Source organism: Anomalospiza imberbis, chromosome 6 (genome assembly GCF_031753505.1).
Source record: "Anomalospiza imberbis isolate Cuckoo-Finch-1a 21T00152 chromosome 6, ASM3175350v1, whole genome shotgun sequence".
NCBI lineage: Eukaryota > Metazoa > Chordata > Aves > Passeriformes > Viduidae > Anomalospiza > Anomalospiza imberbis.
The window spans coordinates 10,405,175-10,431,713 of NC_089686.1; the positions used below are offsets into that span (position 1 = coordinate 10,405,175).

The 26,539-nt window shown below is 47.3% G+C and overlaps 1 protein-coding gene and 1 long non-coding RNA gene across 2 annotated transcripts; one reads left to right on the forward strand and one right to left on the reverse strand.

Moving 5' to 3' along the window:
* Nucleotides 1-262: 262 nt before the first annotated feature.
* LOC137475244 (uncharacterized) lies at nucleotides 263-4,359 on the forward strand. The gene is made up of 2 exons (XR_010999769.1): nucleotides 263-922; nucleotides 2,290-4,359. It is a non-coding gene; the product is annotated as an uncharacterized lncRNA (long non-coding RNA).
* On the reverse strand, nucleotides 3,324-25,480 carry LBHD2 (LBH domain containing 2). The gene is made up of 5 exons (XM_068192345.1): nucleotides 25,304-25,480; nucleotides 15,822-15,924; nucleotides 11,552-11,642; nucleotides 7,693-7,894; nucleotides 3,324-6,582 (listed from the first exon to the last, which is right to left on the reverse strand). The coding sequence occupies exons 3-5, from the start codon at nucleotides 11,639-11,641 to the stop codon at nucleotides 6,506-6,508; spliced, it is 369 nt and encodes a 122-aa protein (XP_068048446.1). The 5' UTR covers nucleotide 11,642; nucleotides 15,822-15,924; nucleotides 25,304-25,480; the 3' UTR covers nucleotides 3,324-6,505.
* Between the last annotated feature and the right edge of the window lie 1,059 nt (nucleotides 25,481-26,539).

The following is a 26,539-nucleotide window of genomic DNA, read 5'->3' on the forward strand; positions in this document are numbered from 1 at the left end:
CCTAAAAACTCCCTGTACAGCACTCAAAAACTCTTCCTTTCACTTTGTGACTACTTCTACTATAATATCTAAACTTTTGTGATTTCTTGTTCTTCCTGCAAAGTTGGTAAATTGTTCCATGGGTCAGACTCAAAGCCACAGGGGTCTGCGGCTGCATTCCAGGGTCTCAAATGCTTCTGACCTGGGCCCGGAACATCCAAGAGTGTCCAAGGGACATTCTGGGTTCCGACATTTAGCATCCCAAAACCCATCTTAATTTTTTTTTTCACGTTCCTACTGGAGCAGAATTGGTTTCAGCACTGTGGGAGTGACTGTTCATCCCTGTGGTACCTTGAGGGTTTCATGATGGAAAAAGGACAAAGTCTTGCTCTTCCCACTCTGCAGAACCTTCACAGGAGTGTAGTTGGCTCCCACCCTGCCAAGGGATGCCATCCCAGCACCTCCACACCACACCCCTGGGCCACATTAACCAAAACCAGGATGAACAGAAACACCTGAGATTGAGAGAAACAGATCCCAGCCCTTGGGCTCATGAGGAGGGGGAGGCCCCAGCCACATGTGGGTCCTGCTGGGGGACAGGAGTGCTGGTGTCTGGTCACAGCCACTGAAAATCAAAGAAACAACCATGCTGCTCCCAGAGCCACGCACCCACAGCTCCAAAGAGACCTTTATTGTGTCCAGTTCACTTTGTCCTGCCTCAGCTGTAAATTCTGGGGGAAAAGCCAGTTGCTTCCCACCACACTTCTCAGCTAGGCATTATAGACCAGTGCCAGTGAAACAGCAGCTGAGTTGCTGGCTTTCATGCCATGTTCAGTTTGTGTTGTTCCATCTCTGTGTTTTTGCAGTTCTGTACTTGCCAGATTTCACCAGCTTGAAAGTGGACATATGAGGCTGCCAAGGGAGGGCTGAGCTGATGAGAAAGGTGCCTGTGCTGTTTCTTCTTGTTCAAGTTATCATCAGTGAATAGCTGACAGCAACAATAGGTTATTTTTAGGTTTCCCGTGCCGGAAATCTGGAGCTTTCTCCTGATCCTGAGTCTGGCTGTATGTCCCAACAGCATCCCAATCCCAAGGGTTTTCATGGCTTCATCTCCTACTGAATAGTAATGCGTGGGGGTACAGCTGTCAGGGCTATGGAGGACACGTGGGTATGTGACAATATCCAACCTATGTTTCACAAATTAAATGACTAATTCATAAAGACAATTTGTCACACTCCAGGAGCCACGCTGAAGCTGAATGCTGGCTTGATTGCAAACATCCATTTAATGGCTGGACTCACTGCAATCGTGGGCATTTTAAACAGATTTTCTTTGGCGTGTGGGCACAAATCCTCAGGCAGGATGAAATGATCCTTGGCCTTTCTGGTGTAAGGTCTGGGGTCTGAAAGCTGAGTGTGAGCCCCTGGTCCGTGTCCCTGCCTCCCTGGAGATCCCTGCTCCTCCACTCCTGCCCACCCAGCTCAGGGAGGGTCTCTGGGAGGGAGGTCTGCTAAGGTTAGATGTGAAGTTTTTGGGCTCTTAATGGCAGAAATGTTGGAGAAAATTAAGGAAAAGGAAAATATTTTACCAGTGTTCTTAGAGGAAAACTGCAACTTTTTAATGTTTCAGATTTATTTTTCTCTTTTTTCTTTTAAGAGGGAAAACCAAAAAAGTTGTTAAAATCCTAATTTTCCAAAACTTAGTGAATTTAAACTTTGGAAAGTTAGTGTCTCTGGAATGAAAGCCATGTGTTTTAAAAGACAGAGGGAGGAAGCGTGTCTTGCTCTATTTTGTGGTGGAAGCAGTGCATATGACATAAGCTTTTATAAGATGGAAGTGAGGGATGTGCTGTTTGCTATGGGAGCCATGGCCCTCTGAGGCTGCCAGGCATCACCTTTCTGGCAAAAGGGTTCACAAAAATACTGGAATTAAAAAAAACTTAAAAAGAGGGGGTGGGGTGGGAGGGAATGGCAAAAACACAAATTAAGCTTGATTTAATTTAGATGTTACATTTTTCAGTTTAACATGACTTTTAAAGTCCATTTTTGTCTCTTACTAGCCATTTAAAAAAAGCTAATTCCACTGAAAATGTTATTTCCTTCTTTAGACAGGAGTGTCAAGCAGAACACATCTAAAAGAAAAATACTAAACAGATGTCTGATTAAAAATAAATGAAAATGTCTCAAGTCAATGGGTAACCTGCAGATCCAGTGGATAAAAGTTTAAAATACAAATGTTAGAAGCAAGACAACAATGTTCCCACACTCATCCTATTTAATTAATTACTGATACACTCCCCCTGCCTTCAGACTCAAGGAAAGAAAACAGCCAGGACTCTGCACAGATCTCACAGCAACATAAAATCAGCACCAATTGAAATTGCATCCCCTGGAGCCCTCAGGTAGCACCTGTTGCATCCTTATGTGGCTGAACACCATGCAGCAAGAGCCCAGATGGAAGGGACAGCTCCTAGGGAGGTGAGGAGACAGCAGTGTCAGTCCCTCTGCCATCCCACCCTCACAGTAACGTATGCCTGGACATGAGATTTTCCATGCACGGTGCATGGAAACTCCAGTACTGAGTGACACTAAGCATCAGGTGTGCCAGCAGTGCCAAAGCTGGCTCACTGCCCCAGCCTGGGATACAGCAAATTCCCCTTGCCATGCAACCACTGCCCAGCAGGCACAGCCCTGCAGTGGCAGGGAACTGGCTTTGACCCCGAGCAATGCCTTTGCCATGCAGATTTACCCATCTCAGAGAGCAGCAGCTGCTTCTAAGCTGAGTAAGTAAGATGCAGCTTCACCCTCCAGTTATCTGATCCTTTGTTTTTTGGCCATTTGACGTTTTGGGAAAAAATTGGTCGTTCACTGGCAGACTATCTCTGCCTCTCATCTTCTCTGCTACATGACCCTGCTCACTTTGCACAGGGTGTAGGTTTCCAGTAATGTGAGTTCCTGCTGGGCTCCACAACTGCCTTTCCAGAAAACATTTAAAATGTGCATAGCATAGAAAGGTGAATGAAGATAAGCCAAGGGGCTTGCTGGTAGCACAGCAAGGCAGGGCACCAGCAGGGTGAGCAGGGCAGAGAGCAAATCCTCAAACAGAAGGGAGGGAGTGTTGAGCTGCCTGGTCAAGGAAGGGGTTGAAGAAAAGAGATAGCTATGGCAGCTGCCACTGATGTAAATCTAAATTTATCTGTGCAGAAGCATGTGGTTTGGAGGGCCTGGGTGAGATTTGCAATTCATGGAGCAAAGGCAGCCCTAGAAGAGTGGGCTTCATTCCCTGTATTAGTGGTCGGACATGCACCACCATGTTTAAAACAAAGACACTATGGATACACTGCTTCTTCCAATCAGTTCAGTATAGGCATTTAATAGGCTAAATGGTGTAATACATCTACAGACATACATTAGTCGAGTATTATGTACAGGTGGCATTTTACAAAATTAGAAAGAACTGAAATAGAGCAAAGTTCAACAATGTCTTACTCCATAAAACTTCCTTTCTGCACTACATTAAATATTCTACAAGCTAGACTAGAAAAATATGACCGAATGTCTTTTTTTTTTTCCTTTTTAGTTTCTACAAAGCTTTTAATCCAGAAAAAAATACAAAACAACTATTGAGTTTATTAGAGAGACAACACTTGCACACAAAGTAAGTGGACATTCATAGACCTGCAAGTTGAATAAATAGGGTTTGTTTGTATAAAACAAATTTGTCTCTATCTTGCTTTCCTGTTTTAGGGCCTCTGGCCCATGGTCAGAAAAATAAAAATGGGAGGAGGAGTTTGGCTTTGCATGGTTCTTAAACTGAGGCGACACAGCTTTAGGAGAATGCTTTAGTTTGAAGCAACTATTTGCTTCAGGTAAAATACTTCAGGGGAGCAGCACAAAAGAGGGGAAAGGAAAGAGAGGAGTAATTAGGCTGGAAGAAGGAAATCTGGGATTTCTATACCAGCTGCAGCTTTAAGTACAAGGATGAAAAAAAGTAGTAGTGCTTGCATGGCATTTTTTCAGGGTGTATGTAGAATTTAGTTGTTTCTTTGGGAAACATTTTAGGGAAGTGCCATTGACCTCAGGTGGAAATAGGATAAGGGCCATCCAGAGCAGGAAGGGAGGGAGCGTCTGAAAGCAGATAGAGAGCACAGAAAATTGGGGGAAGTGTTTCAAACAACTGTTTTTCCTTTTATAAAGCAAAAAGCAAATTAAGTGATACATCGAACGTCATTCCTCACAGAGCTGGGCAGATGCAGATTGGAAGGAAATCACACAGCTAAAAATATGTCGTCACTGCTGTTGTTTTCTCCCCAGAGCTTTGTAAAACTTCTTGACAGTCGATGCAAAAGCAGCATTTAAAGAGCAGCTCCCATCAGCCTGGATGCATTGCCAGCACAGCTCTCCTCCTGCCACACTGGGTCCAAGCTGAGGACCTCCCTCCCCTCACTGCTCCCGTGCCAACACATAGCTCCAGCTTTGTTGGCTTTGTTGGCTTTACCAGAAAACTGTCACCAAGTGAAGGGAGTGACAGGGACAGCAGCCAGATTTAGGAAGTGCTCTTGAAACCTTCAGTTACTCTGGTGAAATTTGGTGCTCTGACCAGAATCCCACTCACCCAACAAAGTAATTCTAACAGTGTTGGCAGGAAAGTCTACATCAAGAAGGCAAAACAGATTGTTATATAGATTGAGAGAGCAAAGTTTAACTTAAGTATCACATTATACTGTACTACACTGCTTATAAAAAGGGTCCTAGATCCCAAACACCCCAAATAATGAGCTATAATTTTGTACATAAATTAATGTTGCTTTGAAGTAAAATAGTCTCTTTCCTTTGTAATAAACATTCATTGCACAGAATTCGTTGTAAGTAAATATATTAAATTTGGTTGCTAAGAAGGTAAAAACTTATTAATACATCTGGCCAGTAAATGTTATCAACCATCACACAATTAAAAGTTGTTGTTAGCGAAAGTTATTACTGGAGAAAAGAAAGCACTTGGAAGTCAACTTAGGAGCTAATGCTGGAAGAAATCCTATTATTTCTCTCCACCTACAGTGAGCAGCTTCTTCTGGATGCAACATTAATTGGAAGTACAGACCCCATCCAGCCCTGCAGAGATGAAAAAGCCATCTTTGCAGCTTCCAGGACACTCATCACTGACAGTCAGAGCCCTCAGAGTACAGGCAGTATCCACCCCCACCAGCCCATCCAACGGGTCGTGTTCTGGGCTGAGATTGGTGCTTCTCCTGGGACAGTGGGATGGAGTCTCTGGGAGGTCCCTGTGCAGGAAGGGATTCAGTCCTGTCAAAATGACCCCCAAATTCTCAAGGAAAATCCACTGGAGGGCAGAGGTGTCCAGAGACAGCTTGTCCACCATGAGCTCTGGGCTCCAGGGGGTGACAGTGCCGCTAAAGCTGAGGGGGCCGTGCCGCAGGTGAGGAGGGCACCCCTTGGCACACGTGTTCCTGCCAGCAGTGCCAACTCGGCCAGGAGGGAGGCAGGTATTTATCCTTCCACCATGCCCCTCCTACTGGAGGTGTCTCAGGGGAAACCCGGAGCCAGGTAAACGGAGCACAGGTTTGGGATGTGCTATGGAGCTCCTGCCACCTACCCCCTACCACCAGCCAGCTCAGGGCAAGGGAGGAGCAGCTGTGCCCCTGCACCTACATTATACACCAAACATACCAAAGAAGTAACATCACAACAATCTCTGTTCACAAGGTGGGACAAAGCCAGCCCTGGGGAAAGCAGGAGCCATCTCACCAGCTTTAAGGGCGAGAAGTGCACGCCACGCCACGGCTGGACCTGGCCTGAAGAGCGCACGAACAGCACGATCCACCCCACCAAGCCCACCACAGACAGCCTCACGCCACAAACATCAGCGGCCAGCTCATCGCCTCGTTAAGGTACAGCGAGAAAGCGCTTCCAAAAGGCATCAGCCTTTCTGAAAAGGCAGCTAAGGAAAGGCTGGTTCGTCCGAATATGCACGGGTTAGCCAAAGGGAGAGAACTGCTCTGGGCTGCCCCAGGGCGGCAGCCTGGAGGCAAACCTTGCCCGTGCGTCTCTATACAAAAGTTACAAAATCAACTGGTGACATTATATTACATCTATTGTCCGTAATATCACAGTGCTAGTTTTAAATGGCTAAAAAAAGAAAGTTTTTAGATTTAAGACATCCCTCCTGTAGAAACGCAACCCCTTTGTCCTGAAAGCAGCCTTTCTTGAAAAAGGTAAAACCAAAGAAATGCACTAATTAAAATTAGGAGCATCTTTTCCTTGACAGCCTTATATTTCCCAACACATCCCATTGTTTCCCAAGGGGAAATGAAACAAATAATATGAATCCCAGCCTGAAAATCAAAATGTTAGAAGAACAGTTCTAAAGCCCAGATGCTTCTTACTAGGTACTAACTAAATAAAACCCTTGCAGATTTAAATACAGATTACTTTGACATGTCTTCAGAGTGTGTTAGCTTTCCAACAACATTCACAATGAAGTTTCACTTCTGAGGCCATGGAGTTCCTACTCATTCTCTTCAGTTCTGCTTTCCAGAGTATCTGTACTGTCTTCCACTTCTTGAGCTGGGTGTGCTAAAGTATCTGCAAAGAAACAGCTCATCAGCACTTATTTCCGCATATAGGTGCAGCCTTTGTTTGATTACCTGCTCTACCTGGCAGTTAATCTGTTAGGGTGATCAGACCTGATACAAGAAATCTTCTCTGCTTGCAAACCAGTAGTTAAACCTGGAGTAAGGAATTCTGAGTGGATCACAGTCTGACTTTACAGGGAACCTGAGACTTCAGCTAAGATATTAGTGAGATGAGGTGACCCCTATGTACAGCCACTGTCATGGGAAGGCTACCCAGTCTCAGAAATCTGCTTAAGCTGTCAGGCCTGAAGACATAATGAGTCTAAATCAAGGTACAAAACCAAGAGAGAAACCACAATATATAACCTGGAAGTCAGGAAATAGATTTGCCTCATATTTACGCTTGAATGATCAAACCCTGTGGTTGTCACCACCCAGAAATGCCAACTGGAATAGCAGGTGATTTTACACTTCAAGACCTTTTGTCATCGACCCTTTGAAGGGAAGGGAAGGTGCATCTTGCACCCTGTCCTGGCTACTGTGTCTGGGCGTCTGGGTGGCAAATGCTGGTGCACTGAAATGGAAATCAGGTCATTCTAGAAGAGAAAAGGACAGCACTAAGATGGAAAAAAAAAGGAAATAAATAGACCAGTTTCTCATCGGAGCACTTCCTGTGCACGCTACACTTAGACAAGGTCTTACTTTACCTGTATTTACCCCACAGTGACACTATTTAGTCAGGGGTATGTATTTGTGAGTTCCTGCTGCACTGACACACTCCTGGGACACCAGGATGCTTTGAAAACGTGCAGCTGTCAAACACTTCACTTCTAGGCTAGGAGACAGGGAAGATACATGCTACTGACCAGGATCACTGCTCCCCAGAGTGACCTGCTAACGTGCAGTGCACCGCCTGCCTGTTGGCCATGTGAGTGGCTGATGCAGATGAAAACACCACTGCTCAAAAGCTACAACAAAATTTTCAGACCACAGGACTCCTCCAGTGCAGATGTTTTCCGGGCACCTTCAAGTGTTTGTCTCATTGTTAACTTCAGTGACAGCACTGTCTGAAACAGCTTTTTTCCTATGGGGAACAAGGATGAAAATTACTCATTCAGACCTTCCAGATCCATCTGCTGCTGCTGTTGCTGGACACAGACTCTTTGGTCACCATGAAGACCTTTGTCCTCCGCTGACTTGAGGTCTTCAGGAGGCCAGCGCAGCTCCCCGCTCTCCACCTCCCCGGACTCGGTGGGTTCCACCACGATTGAAGGCAGTCTTTTGGACAGCTTGGGGTACTTCTCACGTGAGTCTGGGAAGGCCTGGGGAGACATTTGGGGAATTACATCAAAGCTTTGTGCATAGATGTCTATTCAGAGCAAGAAGAGTATGTCCTTTCTACATTTAACATGCACTCACATATCCATTAAAAAGTCCTCTTCCAACTGGTGCAGATCAACAGCCCTGCACAGGGAGGATTTCAAAGCCAGCTGAATCCAGCTCCTTGCTGACCAAGCGTGGTGCAGAGAGGCTGTAGGTCTCAGCACACTCTCCCCTGCACGTGCTGTCCCTTCCTGAGCAAAGAACCCACTTTGCTTGCTGGTGTGTTGAGGAGATGATTGCCCTAACTCGTGTGATGCGACATGAGCAGTGAAAATGGAGACTAGGAAGACAAAATTTGTTGTGCTGCCAAACACTCGTGTTTCAGTTCTGGTGGGGTTTTGGGACACCTAAGTCATTGCTGTAAGGCTAAGCTAAATGGATGCTGCAGCCCTCTGGCTGCTGTCCTTTTGCTCTGATATGATATTCACGTTTTCTTGCAGTGATAGTTTTATTAAGAAGCCATCATTGTGCAGAGCTATTTTGCGCAATGTGAAACACTATTTTATGATGCATTCATGCAAAACAGGTAGCCCCAGAGAACATCTTTACACAGAGGACCGTGTCAGCTATTTATTTTGATTTATCACATTGAAGCTGCAGATCAAACACTACACAGTGGTTAGAGCTTGAAGCTGAGCTAGGGCTTTTTAGTGAAGGATATTGTAACACGTAAAAGTGCTTTCCTGTTTTCAACATAGCTGGATCACTTAAATCTCTCAGGGTACTTTGTTTTCAATAGTTGGTTTTTTTTTTTTTTCTGGTGGATTGTTTTGGGGGTTTTTTTTAAGGAAAAATCATTCCTGCTCCTCCAGGACATTACTGTAAGAAACTCTGTTGTTGCTTCACTGAAACCTTTTCTCCTGGATCTTCCATAGACCTGCACTAACAAGCTACAAATCTCTCCATGCTAGCCAAGTGTTATTTTTATTTCATTTCATTGCATTTAATTTCTAACAATAAAATCAAGGTACATGTGAAGGGACTGAACCAGGACTTGAGAGCAAGAATGATCCCAGTTTAACTTCAGAGACTGCCACAGATTTGCTGTGGGCTGGTGGGAACCTCCCCACGCATCTGCAACATGTTCACCACTGAACCAGGGTCTCTGCTTGATCAAGCCCTGCTGGTTGTGTGAGCCAGTCTCAGCACAGCTCCTGCTGTGAGCACAGGCAGAAATACAGGGCATTGACAGGGGACTGGGGGTGTCATAACCCACTGGAAGTGTTTGTTCCATGGCTTTTGCAACCTTCCTCTATCTCAGCAGCTGTACCCCCTAAAAGCAGAGGGTTTAGTCGTCCCACTTGGCATCAGAGCTGGCATGGAAAGGCAAGACCTTGGGAAAGGCTGTACATCTAGGAAGCAGCAGGCACATTTTTAACATTGCTGTGCTGCCCATATCTGACTTCTGCAAATGGGGAAGGACAGTGAGCCTCATCCTCACACCCTTGCCCGCCATGGTAGTGTCACAGGGATTCAATACTTCTTGCAAATCTATACAAAGGTGAGAAATGTTGCATATTATTGTTATGAGACACAATTAGGAAAAAAATTCTTTTGTGAGAAACTGCCTTCAGTACAATTAGACCAAGTGAATCACTGAAGACTAACACTTCTGACGCCACCCTGAGCTGCACCCACAGGTTTTAACTCATCTTGACCAAGCAATGCTGCTTATGCTGCCTATCAGAAAAGAGCTGCCCAGCTTCCCATTACACAGACTTCTCCTGAACTGTTCATAATTTGGAAAGACATTTCCATGGCAGCTGTCTTGACTGGAAACCAAATATGAGACAAGGTCTCCTTGGGCAGGACAGGTCCACACACCCGCTGAGCAGCAGTTCCCTCCTCTGCAGACCCACAGTGGAGCCCAGCTCCCTCAGCCTTACGGCTCAGCTGGCAGAAAATAGCCATAAAATTGTGGGCAAATTGCTGCATTTTCTCCCATGGCTGCACAGGCAGGTGACAGTGACCTCTTCTCCAGTTATTGTGCAGCCTGCTGGGGTGGCAGAGGGCTGCATGACAGCCACCCATCCCCAAGGCTGCTGGCAACCCCTGGATGGGCGATGCAATACAACAAAAATTCTGCTTTTACATCTGCTTTCTGAAGCCTGAGGAAATGACATGGATATCTAAAAATGGACTGAGAAATGATTATTACAGCTGCAAGAAAATTTAGGAAAGGCACCTGTGTGGCCTCAGCTGTGGCTATTTTTGTTTGTGTCATTCTCATATGGTCTTTTCTCACATCAACCACATAATTTTTTTTTCCACCAGAGCCCAGTATTTACCATGTCCCTCCAGGAATGAGTCAGGACTGGCAGGAAGCAGAGCTGCCTGTTGGGCCTTGCTGTGTTTTTCTGCAGAAGCTGGAGCGTGTGATGAGTGGGCAGGAGACTGCAGGAAGAGAAGGACCGGTCTCCTGGACAGAGTGCTTGGAAGTTGCTGGAAGGAACTTAGTTTTCCCACTGAGTCACTGAGTTTGTGCTACATGTGCTAAAATGTGGATGGTAACACCTTCTCCTAGAGGGGAAAGGTAAAGGAGCTGGGGGAAAACTGTGGGGCATATGATCAGAGACACCATAGAACAGCCCTGCATACACAGGTGAAGTCAGGGGGGCAGAGTTTGGGCAGCATACACTAATACAACACTGAAAACCTGGACTTGGTGAAGAAGAGGAAAAAATATTGAAAACATGCTCCTTGAGTGAACAGCATCCATCCTGTGCAGCCTCTGAGGCACAGGAATGCCCGTGTGCTCTTTAAATGCACAAAGCCTTTCACTACCCGAACAAGTGATCCAAAAAGAATTTGCAAATTTCTGTTCTGACTTCCCCGGCTTCCAAATGCTAGATTTTCACCTGAACAGGCTGCTCCTAGAGTAGCTCTCTGAGTCTGCTTCCAACGTTCTACGTGCTGAGAGGCAGCTCAGGTCCACCAGGACACATTATGTGATTTGTCCCTGGTGGTGACACAGAGTCATGAGCACAGCCAGAGCACAAACTGTGATGTGGGGGCTGCCACAAGGGGGGCTTAGGACATCGTGATCCCTCCTGCTGCAATGAGCAGTACGGGTGGGTGTTTGAGGGGGTGTGTGGAACTGCCTGGGGAGAGAAAATGCTCCTGCACCTGCCAGCAAATGGCCCTGACCAGTGGTGCTGCTATGATGCCACAGCCATTTCTGTGAATTAGCCAATCATTTCAAATGGTCTCTGATCTAAAAAGGGAGCTCCCTCTGAGCCTAAGGAAACTCAGTTCATTTCAAGGGTGGCTATATAAAAGCTTGGCTGGATGCCTCCACTGCACAGTAGCTGCTCAGATCTGAACTCTTGGTGACAAACAGCCTCTGTGCCTGCATCCCTGCAGGATCTGGGCATTGCTGTCACTGTGCCCTGCAGACCTGGCACCCCACTAAACACTTCAGCCAAACTCTTAACTTTTAATAATAGAACCTAAGTAGAATCAAACACATGTTTCAGGGCTTGTTCTTCTGGCAGCAGTGCTCTGCAATTCAACACCTACCCTAAGGACAGCTATTGGCTGCATTAAATCACTTTTGACGAACAACTCAGGACACTTCTCAGTTCTGCTGAAGTTACCTGGCTTGAGGGGCCTCCTTCCTCCTCAGGAGTCTGGCTGAGCACGAATTCCTCCATCACCGGCTCTCGGGTGTTCATCACCTCTGTCATGCTGTGAATATTAAAAGAGAATGGGACACCTCAGCTCTGAGTTTTGGCCCCACAGCTAATTTAACAGAAAGTATTGGCTTTTCATATTGGTTAAAATAATTGTGTTACACTGTCCTGCCTGAATAGTCCAAAAAATATTTCCGTGGCCTCCAAGCTAACTGTTAATGCTGCATGCTGTGATGCTGAACAGGGCATCAACCCCAGCTGCCCCTGGAACAGCAGAGAGGACCCCCACAGAGTCCCAGAGGCATCAGTTGGAAACTGGACTCCTCCAGTGTTATCATCAATCAGTTTATTACTGATATATGAGCTCAGAAATTGCATCTGTTTACCAAAAAAGTTACTGGTAGAAATATCAGCCTTGAATTGAATTATTTTTCTGATTCTTTGTAATGTCTTCAATATTTGCTCTTCCAGATGTCTCTTCCATTTAGTCATGAGCCAGCACTTCTTTTTAAGCTGTTAATTCCAGACACACCAGCTGTATTGGTGTCTAAGAACCAGATTTTCAGCAGTCTACTTGCCTGAGTGTTTGGAGAGGTGTTGAGTGGGACTTCCAAATGCATCATCTCATTTAAATCAGGGACTTAGGAACCTATGGTGCTTATGTGCCCATTGAGCATCACCCTGTTCCACTTGGCACCGCAGGCCCCGCAGCGCTGGCCGCGGAGCTGGCCCGGTTCTGGGGCATGGCAGCATTCCAGAGCAGAGACAGAGCCAGCGCAGCCCTCGCTGCAGTGCCGGGCTGCTGCACGGCTCCGTGGCGTTGGGATTTTCCTCACATTTGCCATTTATAAATACAGCGTTCCACGGAAAAATCTGAGGATGCCTGAAATCTCCAGAATGCATATTAGGCATGTAGGAGCAAACAGAGCCACTCTGAGCTGAAGGGGCCATGTTCATTTTAAATGTTAATTCATCAGCCCTGGAGAGATGTTGGCATGGGGCTTTCGCTCTCTCTCTTAAGCTGGCATTCATCAGGTAGTGCAGTTAGTGGCTGCTGGAGCCTCCTGCAGCATGCAGAATGTAGGCACCATCCATCAGGCTGCCCTGCCACCTGCCACAGCAAACACTCCTTTAGGCACAACTAAATGCTACCATTAATTCTGGTCCTGCTGCACACACAAAAGCCTTCTTTGTAACGGCTGAGAAATGCCAACTAAAAGATCTTAAGGATAACTTGCTTCGGGCTTACATTACCAATTACCGGACAGAACTAAATTTTACAATATCTGCAATTACTACGAAACCCTTCACAATGACTTAATTAGCTGTAGCACAGAGCAGCATGATAGTGCAGAGACTTTCACTCTCACTGCATCACTTTTAAGAAAAAGCATGGCAGAACCATGGGACACTTGAGCTCAGCTGTGGACCAGGACCCAAGCCTGTAGACATTCATCAGCACAGGGAAAAGCCCTGAAGGGTCAGACAGGGACCCAACCAACACTGAATTAATTCACACACTTCCTGGTACATGTACAGAGCAGGAAAGCAGAACTGGGCTCTGAAACCCAGCAAAAGGCTGAACCAAACCCCTGATCTGAGCACCCTGCAGCTTACACAGCCTGAATCCTCCCAGAGCCATGGCACAGTAGAAGAGGGACAGATTCTGCCTGTTAGGAAGACGGTTTTGAGCTCCCAGCCCTTGCTTGGACCTGTACCAGTCCCCAGGGACAGCACAAACCACCCAATCAGTAAAATGCATAGGTTTTCTGGACATATGCTTTTATTCCTGCAGCATCCAGCAGGCCATACCACTGGGCACCTATGGACAACAGCACTGAGGGAGCAGCGACCTGGAAATGGGAGACCCCTCCCAGCAGTGCTGACTGTGGGCCCTGCTCTGCCAGCTGTTCTGGCCACCTTAGAGAGCACTCCAAAAACAGAGAGGTGCCCTAGGACCAAAAGGAAAGTAGCACTCCCTCTGGTATCTCCTCCCTCTGATCACCCCCGGGACTCACTCCATTCCTGCCTTTTTTCCCCCCTCTGGCTCTAGTCTCTTCCTTGTTCCCAGAGGGACATTTTCACCCCTCCTGCTGCCCCTCTGGGAATGACACACTAGGCAATAGCAGGACCATGCTCTCCCAGCCCAACTCTTTGGGAAGAGCTGTTTTGCAGGGTTTTCACACCCTGTGTTAGCCAGACCCAGCTGTGAGCCTGGAGGAGCACTGGGCCCACCACTCTGAGCATGTCCAAGATGAACATCTTTCTCTTGGCATCCTTTCTGGGGCTTGGCACCCTAAGCCCAGCTGTCCTGGATTGCAGGGAAAAGGAAATGAGAAAGTGTGTGTCTAGATGGAAATAATCTTGGAGGCTTTGTGTGGGGTCAGTATTTATGAAGTCTTAGTCTTGGTAACCACAGAAAAGCCATGCCCCACTGCTGTGTGTCCTGAGGGTTGGTCCCTGCTAGCCAGCAGCAGACTCCTGCAGTCACTCATAGCTGGCTGGTTTATTTTAGCAGCCATTCAATACATTGCAAATGTTTAAATATTTCTCTGTCCTCATTCCATGGGAAATTAGAGATATACATCCACACATGCACTGTCAAATGTGTCATATGAGCTCAAAGATGTTAGGACCTCACGGAATTCTATTATTGAGCAATAATGGGCTTCGTGCTTCCCTAAGACCACATTATACCCTGCAGATTATTTGTAAATGACAAAGACAAATGATTCGGGCTAGAAAAATGGTGACAGTCCTGCCAGTGTTACAGCAGATGCCTCAGTGAATCAGCTCCCAAGCTGTTGAAGCCCAGGCCATTTCAGAAAATCTGTGCAACTTAAGGCTTTGATTGAATAGGACAGCAGAAGTGATTGTACTTGATGTGTTTCAGAATAGAACATAGGGCCATGCAATTGGCAAAATAATTAGGCTTTAACTGGAATAGATTAATTATTCCCAGTCTTCACTTTGAAACAGTGAAGGAAAGCAGAAGAATCTATATGGGCTGTGAAAGCAGTGATGTTTCTGACAAGCTTAACTAGGTCTTTAACAGGAAATGTAACTAGATGTAAAATAATTGAGAATGCCACTGCAAATCAGTTCACTGAAACTTCAAAATGACCTGTAGGACATCACTGAGTTGTTTATAAAACCATATAATCTGAACAACAGGTTTGGTGGTGCTGCTTAGGGCTTTGCAAACTGTGGTAAGATTTATGCACAGGACAATTTCTGGCTTTTCAGCCAGTGTTGATGGAAAATATTAAGCCACTTTTAGCGCTGCTTTTACGTGAGCCATACCAACTGAAATACAACAGAAAAGTGGCTGATACAAACATTTATAGGAACTACAGCTCTTTAATTCAGTCTTGCATTCATTTTATGCAAGGTAGATGCTGGTATCACCAATGACATACAGTAGCCATAGTGATGCAAAACAAGGCAATAAATAGCATTTACAAACAAAGGATAAATTCTGTTCTGGTGGATGAGTCATCTACTCTGAACCTTAAAATTCTCATGTCAGTGAATTAAGACATACATTACTTCCCCTAGTTTTAATTAAGCACAAATATACCAGTGGGGGTAGGGGGGGAAGTGAAATCTGTTCTTGCATTTCTGTGAGAAAACTACATTTAGAGAAGATTAACTTAAATGTAGTGCTAAAGTACTACAGTCCCAGGACCACACTATGCTGATCTTTTTCCAGAGGCATGGAGCAAAAGCACAGATCACTTTCTGCTGCTTGTGATGGCACTAACAAGGTCAGTAACATACAGAGCAATATATAGCCTGACAAGTGCTAAACCACCTCCCATGGGAAAGGCCTCAGAAACAATGCATACACTTTTATTTTAGGTTTTGAACAGAGGGCAAAACTGACCTGTGAAATTCATGGGGAAAAACCAGTATCTGAATGCAGACCAGCTCCAGGACTCAAAAATGTGCAGCACTTATGGAAAATAGGCGAGTCATGTGATGCAAGGAAGTATTTCCTTAAGGACAGGGGCACAAACACGTTCTACAGGACAAGCTGAGCCATGGTTAGGAAGAGCTGTTACCTGAAGCAAGGCTCAGCCTGGGGGATTCTCAGACATGCAGTGAACCGAGGCTTGATCCTGCTCTCACCTCCCCGGCCAGGACAGGCAGCAAAGGGAATGCCAGCCAGAGCATGAGGCTCTGTGGAGGATAAGCAGCAAGTACAGGACAATGACAGAAGAGAGCACGTTACCTTCAATCACATCAACGGGTGTCACTTCCAAAAACTGTCCTTGCTGCCGGCGTCTGCGCCGCTGATGGAGTGTCGTGCAAACTCAGTCAAATCCTACAAGTGCCTGGAAGAGACAATACAGCAGAGTCAGCTTGTGACCAAAGGGACAACACTGGCAGGCACTGGTGTGAAAGAGTTCTGCCGAAAGCTCGCTGCAGAAAGTCCCATCGTGAAGGTCTGTATCGTTTTCTGTGCGAGGTGGGATTTGATCTTCATAGAGCACCTTGTGAATTACTGAGGCAATTAATGTACCAAAGCCAGCTAAAGCTAACTGAAAGCTAACCTCACAATCTGACTCTTTGTGATGCTAAACCTTATTCCTTAGTGTGAGTTACACAAAAACTGCTGAAACTGGGACACTCTGCAATCCTCCCATACAGAAATTGTATTGATAGTTGGAAAATTGGAAAATAAAAAATGTATTCCCTTATTTGGCAGGATCAGTTTGTTTAGTGAGAGACAGTTCTCTTGATCAATACACAAAGAAGACAACATATGCTCAAAGAAGGATCCATTAACATTGCATTACTGCACAGTTCTTTTGGAAGTCACAGGGGAAGTGATTTTTTTGAAAGATCTACTCCAATTTGAAGGTAATATGTTGACTGGTATCAAGACAGGGAGCCTGCTGAGCAGGGGTGAGGATCCCACCATTTCAAAGTGTGAATCACTGATTTCTGATGACTTCTCTGTCAGAAAGCCTTAGCTGATGAGCCTCAGGAGTTACAGTGCGTAAATATAGTCAGTATCTAGGCCAGAGATGATTTTCTGAGAAATTTGTTTAGCTCTACAGCTTTCCAAATATATATTCATGCCAGCCACAGCTATTTCCTTAGATGGGAAAATGGTGTTTTCAGTGAAGTGAATGGCACTAGTATATATATTTTATATCCTCCAGTGGTTTGGATTCCAGCCCAAATGATTAAACACATCTACCTGCTCTGGAAGCCTTCCTACCAAGATTTATTATACTGGATTAACTTCACACTGATTTTATTCAAAAACAGTGACAGAGGGAAGATTGTGTATTGCATTCTGGAGTTTCTTCTCGTGCCACAGGCCATGCTTATTGAAAATTAGGGAAGCAGGAAATCACTTCTCTATCCCCAGGATTCAATTCAGAAGGTTTAATTCTTGTCTGGCAATTCTCCTTCCTAACCAATGACCAAACCACCATCAGGGAAGCTAATGTTTTGTCCCTTAAAAATTCATGACTACACTCAATGCTTGTCTCTTATAAAAACAACAGAGCATCTGATACCATGCTATCCAATGCTCTGGGAAGAAGATTTTTATCCTATTACCCATTACAAAGCTGCTGCTATTAAACCTATGAAAATTCAGGTTGAATTTGTCTACCTTCAATGTTTCCTTCAGAAAAGACTGGATGTAATAAGAACAATTATTATACAGAGTAATTATTACACTGCCAATGTAATGTGGCAAAAGGGTGTAAGAGATAAGGAATCAGGCACCACATGGTCACTGGTTGGAATCCAAGCCAGGCCACTTTCTATGCGAAGTTATCTTCAGATGACTGGTTAGTTGATACAAGGACCTGTGCAGTACTGAATTAATTAAACCCACATCCATTGCTTTCCAGCCTCAGCAAAGGACTTCTGGATTTAACTGACCCAAGCCCAATCCCCTCTCTGGTGTTTTGGGCAACTCTGTCCTATGGTGCATGCAGTGTTGGACAGGGGATGTCAGCCCCTGCTGCTCAGCTACTTGAAACCTGTAATAAAAAAAAATTCACTTCAGGATCACAGCATGGAAAATGTCCCTTCTCCCAGTATCACAGCCATATTTAAAACCAGAAAATCTTCTTCCCACTCAAGACTGTTGTAGAGTTCAGTGTTTCCAGTGTACAGAACTACCAGGATGCATTTACTCTCTGAAGAGAAAATACTCACTTTACCTGCCTAATAGATGTGATTCCCTTCTGTGGCTGACAACAGAGGAAACACAAACTAAACCCCTTCCTTCTGTGATACTGCCTAATCTTTCAGAAAAAAGGCACAGCTACTGAGACCATGCAAAGAACTTTTACAGCAATGGAAACCATCTGGAAATTACCCAAGCAAAGCCTTTCTCTGGTTATCTCCTCTTGTCCCTTACTTTTATCCACCTTTGCTGCTTTGCAGCCTGGATCCCATTTGCTCAATGCACCCTCTTCCAACCCACCCATCTTCTGCTGCCAGAGTAACTTGCCCTCCTTTGCCTCAGCTTGATAACCAGCTTCTTCTCTGGCTGCAGGAGCACCAACACAGCTGCACTGTCATTAACAGGAACCAAGTCAAGCCTCAGGTCTCCAAGACCAGTGGTCCAAGACCTCAGGTCTCCAAGACCTCCTCAGGGCTTGCAGATCCTGGCTATACTTCCCAGCAAAGAGCAATTAATTTAGGTGTTACTCCAATGAGCTGGTCATGTCTTGCCTCTTTAGGAGCCATAGCATCAAGCAAGGAAGTCCTGGGATTTCCCAGGTTTTCACTAGTGAGACAAAGGAATGCTTCAGTGGTGGCCCCTTTGCCCAGACCAAGGGCCCTCAGCTCACGCAAGGGGATGAATCTCCACCTGTGCTGGTGGCATGGGTCACAGACCCAGGCACTGAAAGGTGCTCTCTGGGCTTCTCTCCCACTTTGGAAAGCATCTGGAACAAACTGCATTTTTGGAGCTTCTACAACCTGAGGACACAGCCTGTCCCAGTGAGGTGGTCTCACCACCCACAGGAGAGCAACAGGCGCCAGCGCAGATGCGGGATTTTGGGCAGCAGCTCTGGTCAGCTGCAGTGTATGGGAAGCCCAGCCTGGCTGTCTCTCCTGAGTCTGCTCTCCATGGGGGCAGAGGACTCCACCAGGCACAGCAGCAGAGTCCTCTCCTTGGGATAAATCCACTGTGAATTGCAAAGTAGATGTTTTTAAAGCAAGTGTGCTTTATTGGGCAAAACAGAAACAGGAACTGGGCCACAGGCTGCAATCCTAGCAGCCCACTTGATAAAGGAGCATGTTTCAGATGCTCCGAGCCCCAGACATTTCTCCCACAGGCAGCAGCACTTCCAAAATCAGGGCACTTCTATTTAGAGATTCCTCCTACTCTGGAAATATCACCCCTTCTCCCCTGAGCTGCCCCAGTGCTGGAGAGAACTGGGTGGCAAAGTGAGACCTGACCTCAGGATGCCAGGACTGCTGCTAGATTAGCAGGGACTGCAGGACACTCTCCTCCCTTCCCAGGCTTCCCAAAGAAATTATTTCCCACTGAGCACTCATGGAAATATTATGATAACAGCCTAACAATACCACATTGAAGGTGCACCTTCTAACTAAGTGTAGATAGGAGGCAGAAATTGGCCTTGAACCATGGCTACACTTGCAAATCTATCATTTTTCTGGCACGGCAGAAACAGGAGCCCTCCCCTCCTTATTTCAATGGGTCAATCCCAAGGGCTTTTCGAGCCCTGTACTTAAATTGTGCTGGATAGACACCCCCAAGGTGGCTCTGGAGCTCAGCCTTGTGCCACCAGGACGGAGCTCCGGGTGCAATCGCAGCACCCACGCGGTTCCCCCTGATTCAGACACCGCCGCAAACAAAGCGGGAGCTCAGCCTTGGGCGCTCGGTCCCACCTCCCGCTTCACCCCACCACAGCCCCTGGATAAATGCAAACTTTTCTTCATTCAAGGACTCGAGCCTTTGTGTGTGCTACAAAAAGAAACCCCTGCTATTGATTACAAAGAAAATTGGGACAGGCCGTGCATAAGAATGGCTTGAGGTGGGAGAAGCAATGGTCTGCTGCTTTCATTTTGCAGAGTGGAAAATTTTGATGGGTCACAGGAAACCCCGCTCAGCAAGTCCCAATAAACAAACAGGTCACAGGAGGCTTTTCCACCCAGAAGAAGAAAGAGTGCCTTATTCCGGCCACTCTGCTGCAGCAGAACAGGCTGTGAGTTCAGCCAAGGTGGAGGAGTGGGCACTCTATGACAGAGCTACAGTCGTGGTGGTGGATGAAGCCATGAAGGGGCTGCTCACATGGTACAAGAGGGTACATGTCCCTGCAAGGAATGTCAGTTGGTGTTTTCAATGGCCAGGTGCTTCTGTACATCCAATTCCTCCATATCTCAGTCTTTTGTTAGTCCTAGGAGGATGGAACTATACCTGAGAACCACGCTGGTGGCCTGGGCCACCCACAGGCAGGACCATGCCCAGTAGTCTACCGAGGGTGGGACAGTGACTTCAGCATCTCGGTACAACCCAAAACAAGCACTTACATCAGTGACACCCCACAGTCTTGTTTCCCTGACTGCAGCTCAGCTCAGCTTTTGGATACTGCAGGTAGGAACTTGGACAGAGTCTTTGTTTCCCCTGGTTGCACATTTGTAATGAATACACTTTATGAAAGTGTTGTGGATTCCATGGGACTAGCAAAATGTAAATCACTGCATGGACCGCAGAAGATAAGTGTATGAACTCCTATTTAAACCTCCCACTTCTTTTTGGATGCAAATCTCTTTCCTAAGCAACTGAGAAAAGTGTGATATGTGTCAGAGTCTGGAGATTAGAGATCTGTTCTGTTCCCTCGTTTCAGAAGCTCTTGTCTTCGGCCACCCACGCAGTACTTGAGTTCTGCTCTCCGCAGGCCAAAGCTGCCTTCCTCTCCTCGGCAGCGTGTGCTCCATAGAAGAAGTCGATCTCTCTCAGGAAGCAGCGAGATGAAACGGCTCTCAAAGTGAAGGAGCTGAGGCATTTCAGCATGAGACACAGCATGTAGTTTGGGAGAGAGAAAAGGGGTAGGAGGCTGCTATTTCCAGACCGTGCTGCCTCTCACCGCTAACTTTGTGGCAAGCTGCAGTTTTTACTGTTCCTGCTCCAAAGAAACTACTGGGGTAAGAAGTGTCACCCTCAGGAATTTCTCCGACACTCATCTGTGGACTCCCAACACTACAAAACACAGGCTTGCAAAGGGCCAGTGCTGGCAGATGACTCTAACTCAGCCTCCTCAACTCCGGCTGTTGCACAATCAGCCACTGGGGAGCCACTGTTCTCCTGACATCCCCGGATCCTGGAGCGCCATGGCTACATACAAACCTCAACTTCCAGTTTGCTGTTGCTACCCAAGTTCCTGCTGGCCTTCCTGGCAAAAAGGAGCTAAAAACTAGATTCATAAATGGTCAAAGAAGAAGTAAAAAGAACTAAATGTGTTTAACTATCACAATTTTTAAAGCAAACTCATGATTTGGGGATGATTCAACTCAAAGTTTTTTCAAATTATTTTTGCTATGCTGCTTGCTATGGCTGCTTCCTTTTGGTGGATTCTTCCTTTTGCTTTTTCTTTTCTCCTGGCTGCTTTAAAGCAGCTCATTTATTTCAGCTCTTTGATCTCAGCACTAAACTACCTGAGCTTCCTCATGGAAGATGCCACAAGGGATAGGTACGGCAGGAGGGGGGTGGGGGGCAGCCAGACAGGATGCTTGGAGATAGGGAAGGGGAGCAGACAGCCAGGAAGCATGTGTAGAGCAGTGGAGGGAGGAAGAAACAGAGCAGATGGGAAGAATGACTAAGCCAGCTCCTCTGAATGCTGGTAGACCTCGATATCGTGGAAATCTCCCCAGAGCCCTCATGGAACTGTGTGCCAAGAGAAAGTTTGGATTTATTTTTTTAACATCAGATTCGGCAGCTAATTGATGTGAGAGGAACTCATTAAGAAAACACCCCACCAAAATTAGAGATAAGCCTAAACAAGCTGTTAAATGTTCTAGAGGTATCTCTTCTGGTACTTGCTGTGCAAATACTCTCATCTGAGAACTTGCTTTTGGGATCAGAAACATCTGTATTGAGCAGAGTGATTTTGCATAAGCTTTAATATCCCATAACCTTACGAAGCCAGTACCTTACAAATAACTATATTGTTCATTTTAACTCAGAGCAACCCTTACTAAAGGCTTTTAGAAGGAAATGGTTTTGTTTCTGGGATCTGCTCTGGAAGATGATGATTCTCTCATCCCTAATATTTCACAATTGTCCCTCACCTTGCAGCACGCATGGGAATCAGTGACAGATTAAAATTGGCTTCCTGTGCTCCTTTCTACCATTCCCTAGGTATTTTTGGATAGTTCTGAATTCAAGCAAGGGAAAAACATCTTAGAGCATCAACATAGAGTACATGATTCTCAGATGAAAATGTCATGGGAAATGGGTGGCAAAATGTTTGATGTCTTTTTGGCACTGTGAAAAAATACTCTGGATAGTCTATCACTGGGCTCATTTCTAGGCAACACAGTAGGGTAAGAGGTTAGGTGCAGTCAGATAGAAAAGTATTTACTTAAAAGACAAATTACTTATTTCCTACTAACTTTGGGAAAATTAGAATACAGTGCTATCAGTGTTATAACCTGATATAATATTGAGCATTTAGCAGAGAATTTGGTAAGGCAAACAAAGCAAAAGTGGAAATATTTTATAAAAAACCCACCAGAGACTCCTAAGAGAACAAAGACAATGAAGTGGCTATTAATATTCCTTCTTGGCAATTAACAGCACAACCACAGGTGTTGGGCTATCACAACCTAACACCAGCAATGCAGCTGGTTTTGTCCACAAATTAAAACTCCGTCACCTCAATTGAATTGAAGCATGGAAAGCTGCCCTAGCCCAAGATGAAGGATGTAAGAGCACTATGTCCTACCACAGTAAGAATGGGGGAGATGGAGGGTGAGGACAACACACAGCTAAAAATAAAGAAATCACTAAAAAACAAAAAATTCAGTGTGCCTTTTTTTTTAATGAGTCATTAACACTGAAAGCAGATATGCATTAACAAGGCTGTAAGTCTTCCTGCCAACCAATTAACATTCACCTTCTGAATCTAGAGGTCTAAGTATTTGCACAGAGGCAGTTTATGTGTATGCCTGTCAGACACTGAACTCAGCTGAAAATTCAGGTTACATCTTACACAAGCTGCAGTGGTCTCAATGGAGGAGCTGGACTTGGACTATTTTCTCCTAGTCCTATGGGGACATGGGCACTAGGGGGTAAAACACTGTGGGATCAGTCAATTCACACTGATGAGAGAAGGGGATTATCCTGCTGGACCACAGCTATTTCCAGCGCTGGCAACTGCTCTGCTGAGGACTGGTCATGCTCTCTCCAAACCATGAAGGAGAGGTGGTCCCAGACCCTGAGGACTTGCAATCAAAGAGGGACAAAGACTGAGATAAGATTTTAAGGACCTGTTGGTATCAATCAGTCTACCTCATTCTAGCTGGATGTTATTGGCTGGCAGCTTTCCTGGGGTTTGCAATAAAGCCTTCCCTTGAAGACTGAAAATTCAGGAAATTGATTATTTTACAGAATTTTCCAAAGAATGTACATGTTTAAGAAGCAAAAGGTAGTGCTATTGCTGAGGAAGATACTGGTCTCTTGGAAGTCCTGGCAGAGCTCTTCCTGCCTTGAATGGCATAAGATCAAGGCTTCTCTGACCACCTTCTCCTAAAAAGAAATGGTTAAATGGGTTCAAAGACAGGGGCATAATTTCAGAAATGAGAGAGAGAGAGCAACTCAGGATTCAATAATTTCAGAAATGAGAGAGAGCCTGTGACACTCTGGGGTTGGTACCTGATCTATGCAAAAGCCTGTTGCTTAATACAAAGAGATCATTGTGAGAAAGGAGGGAAAGTAGTAACTATATTTTCATATTATTTCTTCTGCTAAAGCAATGTACCAAAGGCTTTGGAGGAAATTCCACCTGATTGACAAATTGTCAGGCTAGAATGGGAAAGCGACAAAACCGGGTCAAGTTATTCCCTGTTTGCTTGTTTTCTCTTTGTAATCATAATGTTGACTCTGAAAACATGTTTCTTAAATGGCGTATTAATTATCAAAATCCTGAGCTGTGAGCTGGATTCTTTTCTGGGAAAAAAATTTGTTGCTCATTAGAACTAGAAGAGGAAAACACTGGCTTGAGCCTTGTTGTGCGTAGGCAGAATTTCCCCGGTTCACCTTCCTTCACAGGCTACTCATAAGGAGGCATTGTGCTGTGAGCCAGGCAGGCTACAGGGCAGGTGTGAACACCAGCCCGGGATGCTTCAGTAACATGTGAACCCATAGCCAGGAGGGCTTCACTGCTGTACTGACTGTACAACTGCAGTACAGATCTCAGTCAGGAAAAGACTAATGGAAACAAATTTCTCTCTGCGTATTGCTTATTGTGGCTGGAGGGGTTAATGCTACATCCAGGCTAACCCAACTCCCCTCCACGACTGTAGCCATATTCAGATATGCACAAACACGGCTCTGTCCCAGATGAAAAGAAAATTTCTGTGGTATGTTCATTTGGCAGATGGAAAATATTCTCACCCTTTGCTCTGAGTGAAACATAGTCCTCATTTACAGAGCAAAGTAGGTTCTTTCATTCTCTAAAAGTAATCGTATGTGTGGTATTTGCTACCTGATGGGAAACACAGGATTTCAGTGTTCAGTTCAGTTCAGCTGCAAGCGAAAGCATCGTCTTAGACTTGTGCTTTGTTCGTCGCTTCCTTGCCTCAAAAGTTGTCTTGGGGAAAAAAAAGGCATAAACAAGTAGCTGAGGCGATCGCAGCCCACAAACCAACAACTCCCTCAGCGCTGTGCTCATTCATCAGGATTCCTTCACACAGCCCTTTCGGCTGCCGAACGAGTTGGGTGGTGTTTTTTTAAACGAGAGCCCTTTTTCTCAGTGAATTCTCCGTAACACACTTCCCTCGAACAAACAAGCATGTGGAGAAACAAGCCGCGGCAGAGGCGCGCGTTCCGCCTCTCCCTCTTCCCCCGTTACCCCGCAGCCTCCGTGGCACTGGAGCGCTTCTCCCCGCTCCGCGCTCCCCGCTGCCGACCCGCCCCGCACGGCCCCGCACCGCTCCGACCCGCGGCACCGTGCTCGGGGACTCCCGTGCCCCGCACAGACCCGGCCGCACCGCACTGACCCGCACGGCACTGACCCGCACACACCCGACCCGCACGGCACTGACCCGCACGGCACTGACCCGCACACACCCGACCCGCACGGCACTGATCCGCACACACCCGACCCGCACGGCACCGACCTGCACACACCCGACCCGCACGGCACTGACCCGCACGGCACTGACCCGCACACACCCGACCCGCACGGCACTGACCCGCACCGCACGGACCTGCACACACCCGACCCGCACGGCACTGACCCGCACCACACGGACCCGTACACACCCGACCCGCACGGCACTGACCCGCACCACACGGACCTGCACACACCCGAATCGCCGCCCCTGCGCCCAGCTCCGGTCGCCGGCTCCGCCACGGGCGCGCTGCCCGGGTCCCGTGGAGCTCCTCCCGGCCGCCGCGGGGCTGCTTGCGGGGCACTCACAGGTGGCAGCTCTCCCCCTCTCCGCAACCCCCGAGCCTTACGGAGACCCCCCGCCCCCCGCCCGGCTCACCGGCGCAGCAGGCGAGGCGAGGCAGGCGGCAGCCGCCCGCCGCCCATGCACGGCGGCAGAGGGGAGCCGACAGCTCCGTCAGCGCGTCCGCATCCTCCCGGGCCGGGCGCTGGCACCGCCGCCGCGGCACCTCCCCGCCCGCAGACCGGCCCCGCCGCCGCCAGCGCGGAGAAACCCCTCCCCCGGCAGCGCCGGCGGGGCGGCGCGCACACACGGCCCGGCCCGGCCGCCCCGCGGGGAGGGGGCACTTTCTGCGGGCACGTGTGGGAGCGCATGGCCTCACCCAGCCCCGACCCCCGCACAGTGCCTGTGTCACACAGCGCACCAGGCGCGGGACGAAGGTCCCGGAGGGGTCACTCTCCCGGAGCAGTTCCCCCTCTCCCCTCGCTTTGCTGACGGGTCGAATGCGGAAAGCACAAACTTTTGGGGGTTCTTTTTGGAGGGAGTCTTTTTTTGCGGGGGCGAGTGCTCCACACCGAAGTGAGTTTCCCATCTGCATCCCCGACCCGTGGCAGGGACATGCTCTGCGGTGCACTGCATCCCACCACCTTGTCCCGAGGGGCTGCGGAGTGGGGCTGGCAGGCAGTCCGTGCCAGGGCTATGATAAGGGGCTCCCCCCTGCCAGGGGCTCACTGCAGACAGGCTGTCAGGAGACATCTGCAGCTCTGCATGTATTGGTGATGCCAGTGATGGAGGCAAAAAACACACGCAGTGGCAGAAGTCACACTGGTGGCAGCAGCCTGGGAAGCAGTGGTGGAGGAATGTGGATGTACAAAGGAGCACGGTCCTCCCCACTGCTGGGCATCCCCCCGGGAAGCAGCTCAAACTCGGGTGCAGTGGGATGCGAGGTGAGAGCAGATCTGCCTCCCTCCCTCTGCACATCCAGCAATGGGAGCTGTGGCTACAGCCTGCAGACGTGCAGCCCCTCGGGTCCCCCCTGTGCCAGGCTCGAAGGAGGGACATGCACCATGGCTGCTGGAACAGGCCTTTCCTTTAGTGCCTTTTTCCCAAGAGTGGCGCATCCAGAACAAGCACACAGAGCACGATGGAGCAGCGGGAGCACTGAAAGGGAGATGGGTGTCAACCAGGGGAGACCCTTCCAGCTTTTGTTTTGTGGGAGGTCTTGCAAAACAACTGCCAGCATCCATGGATGGCACAGGGTGCATGGAGCATCCAGAGGAGACACAGCTGCAGGTGAGGAGGAAGCAGTGTGTAACCCCTCTCCAATCCCTGCTC

Coding starts and splice junctions, on each gene's coding strand:
- LBHD2 (XM_068192345.1), bottom strand. CDS start 11,641: ATGACAGAGGTGATGAACACCCGAGAGCCGGTGATGGAGGAATTCGTG. Junction 7,895..11,551: donor AAGGAGGCCCCTCAAGCCAG/GTAACTTCAGCA, acceptor ATGTCTCCCCAG/GCCTTCCCAGACTCACGTGA. Junction 6,583..7,692: donor GCAGCAGATGGATCTGGAAG/GTCTGAATGAGT, acceptor GTTTCTTTGCAG/ATACTTTAGCACACCCAGCT.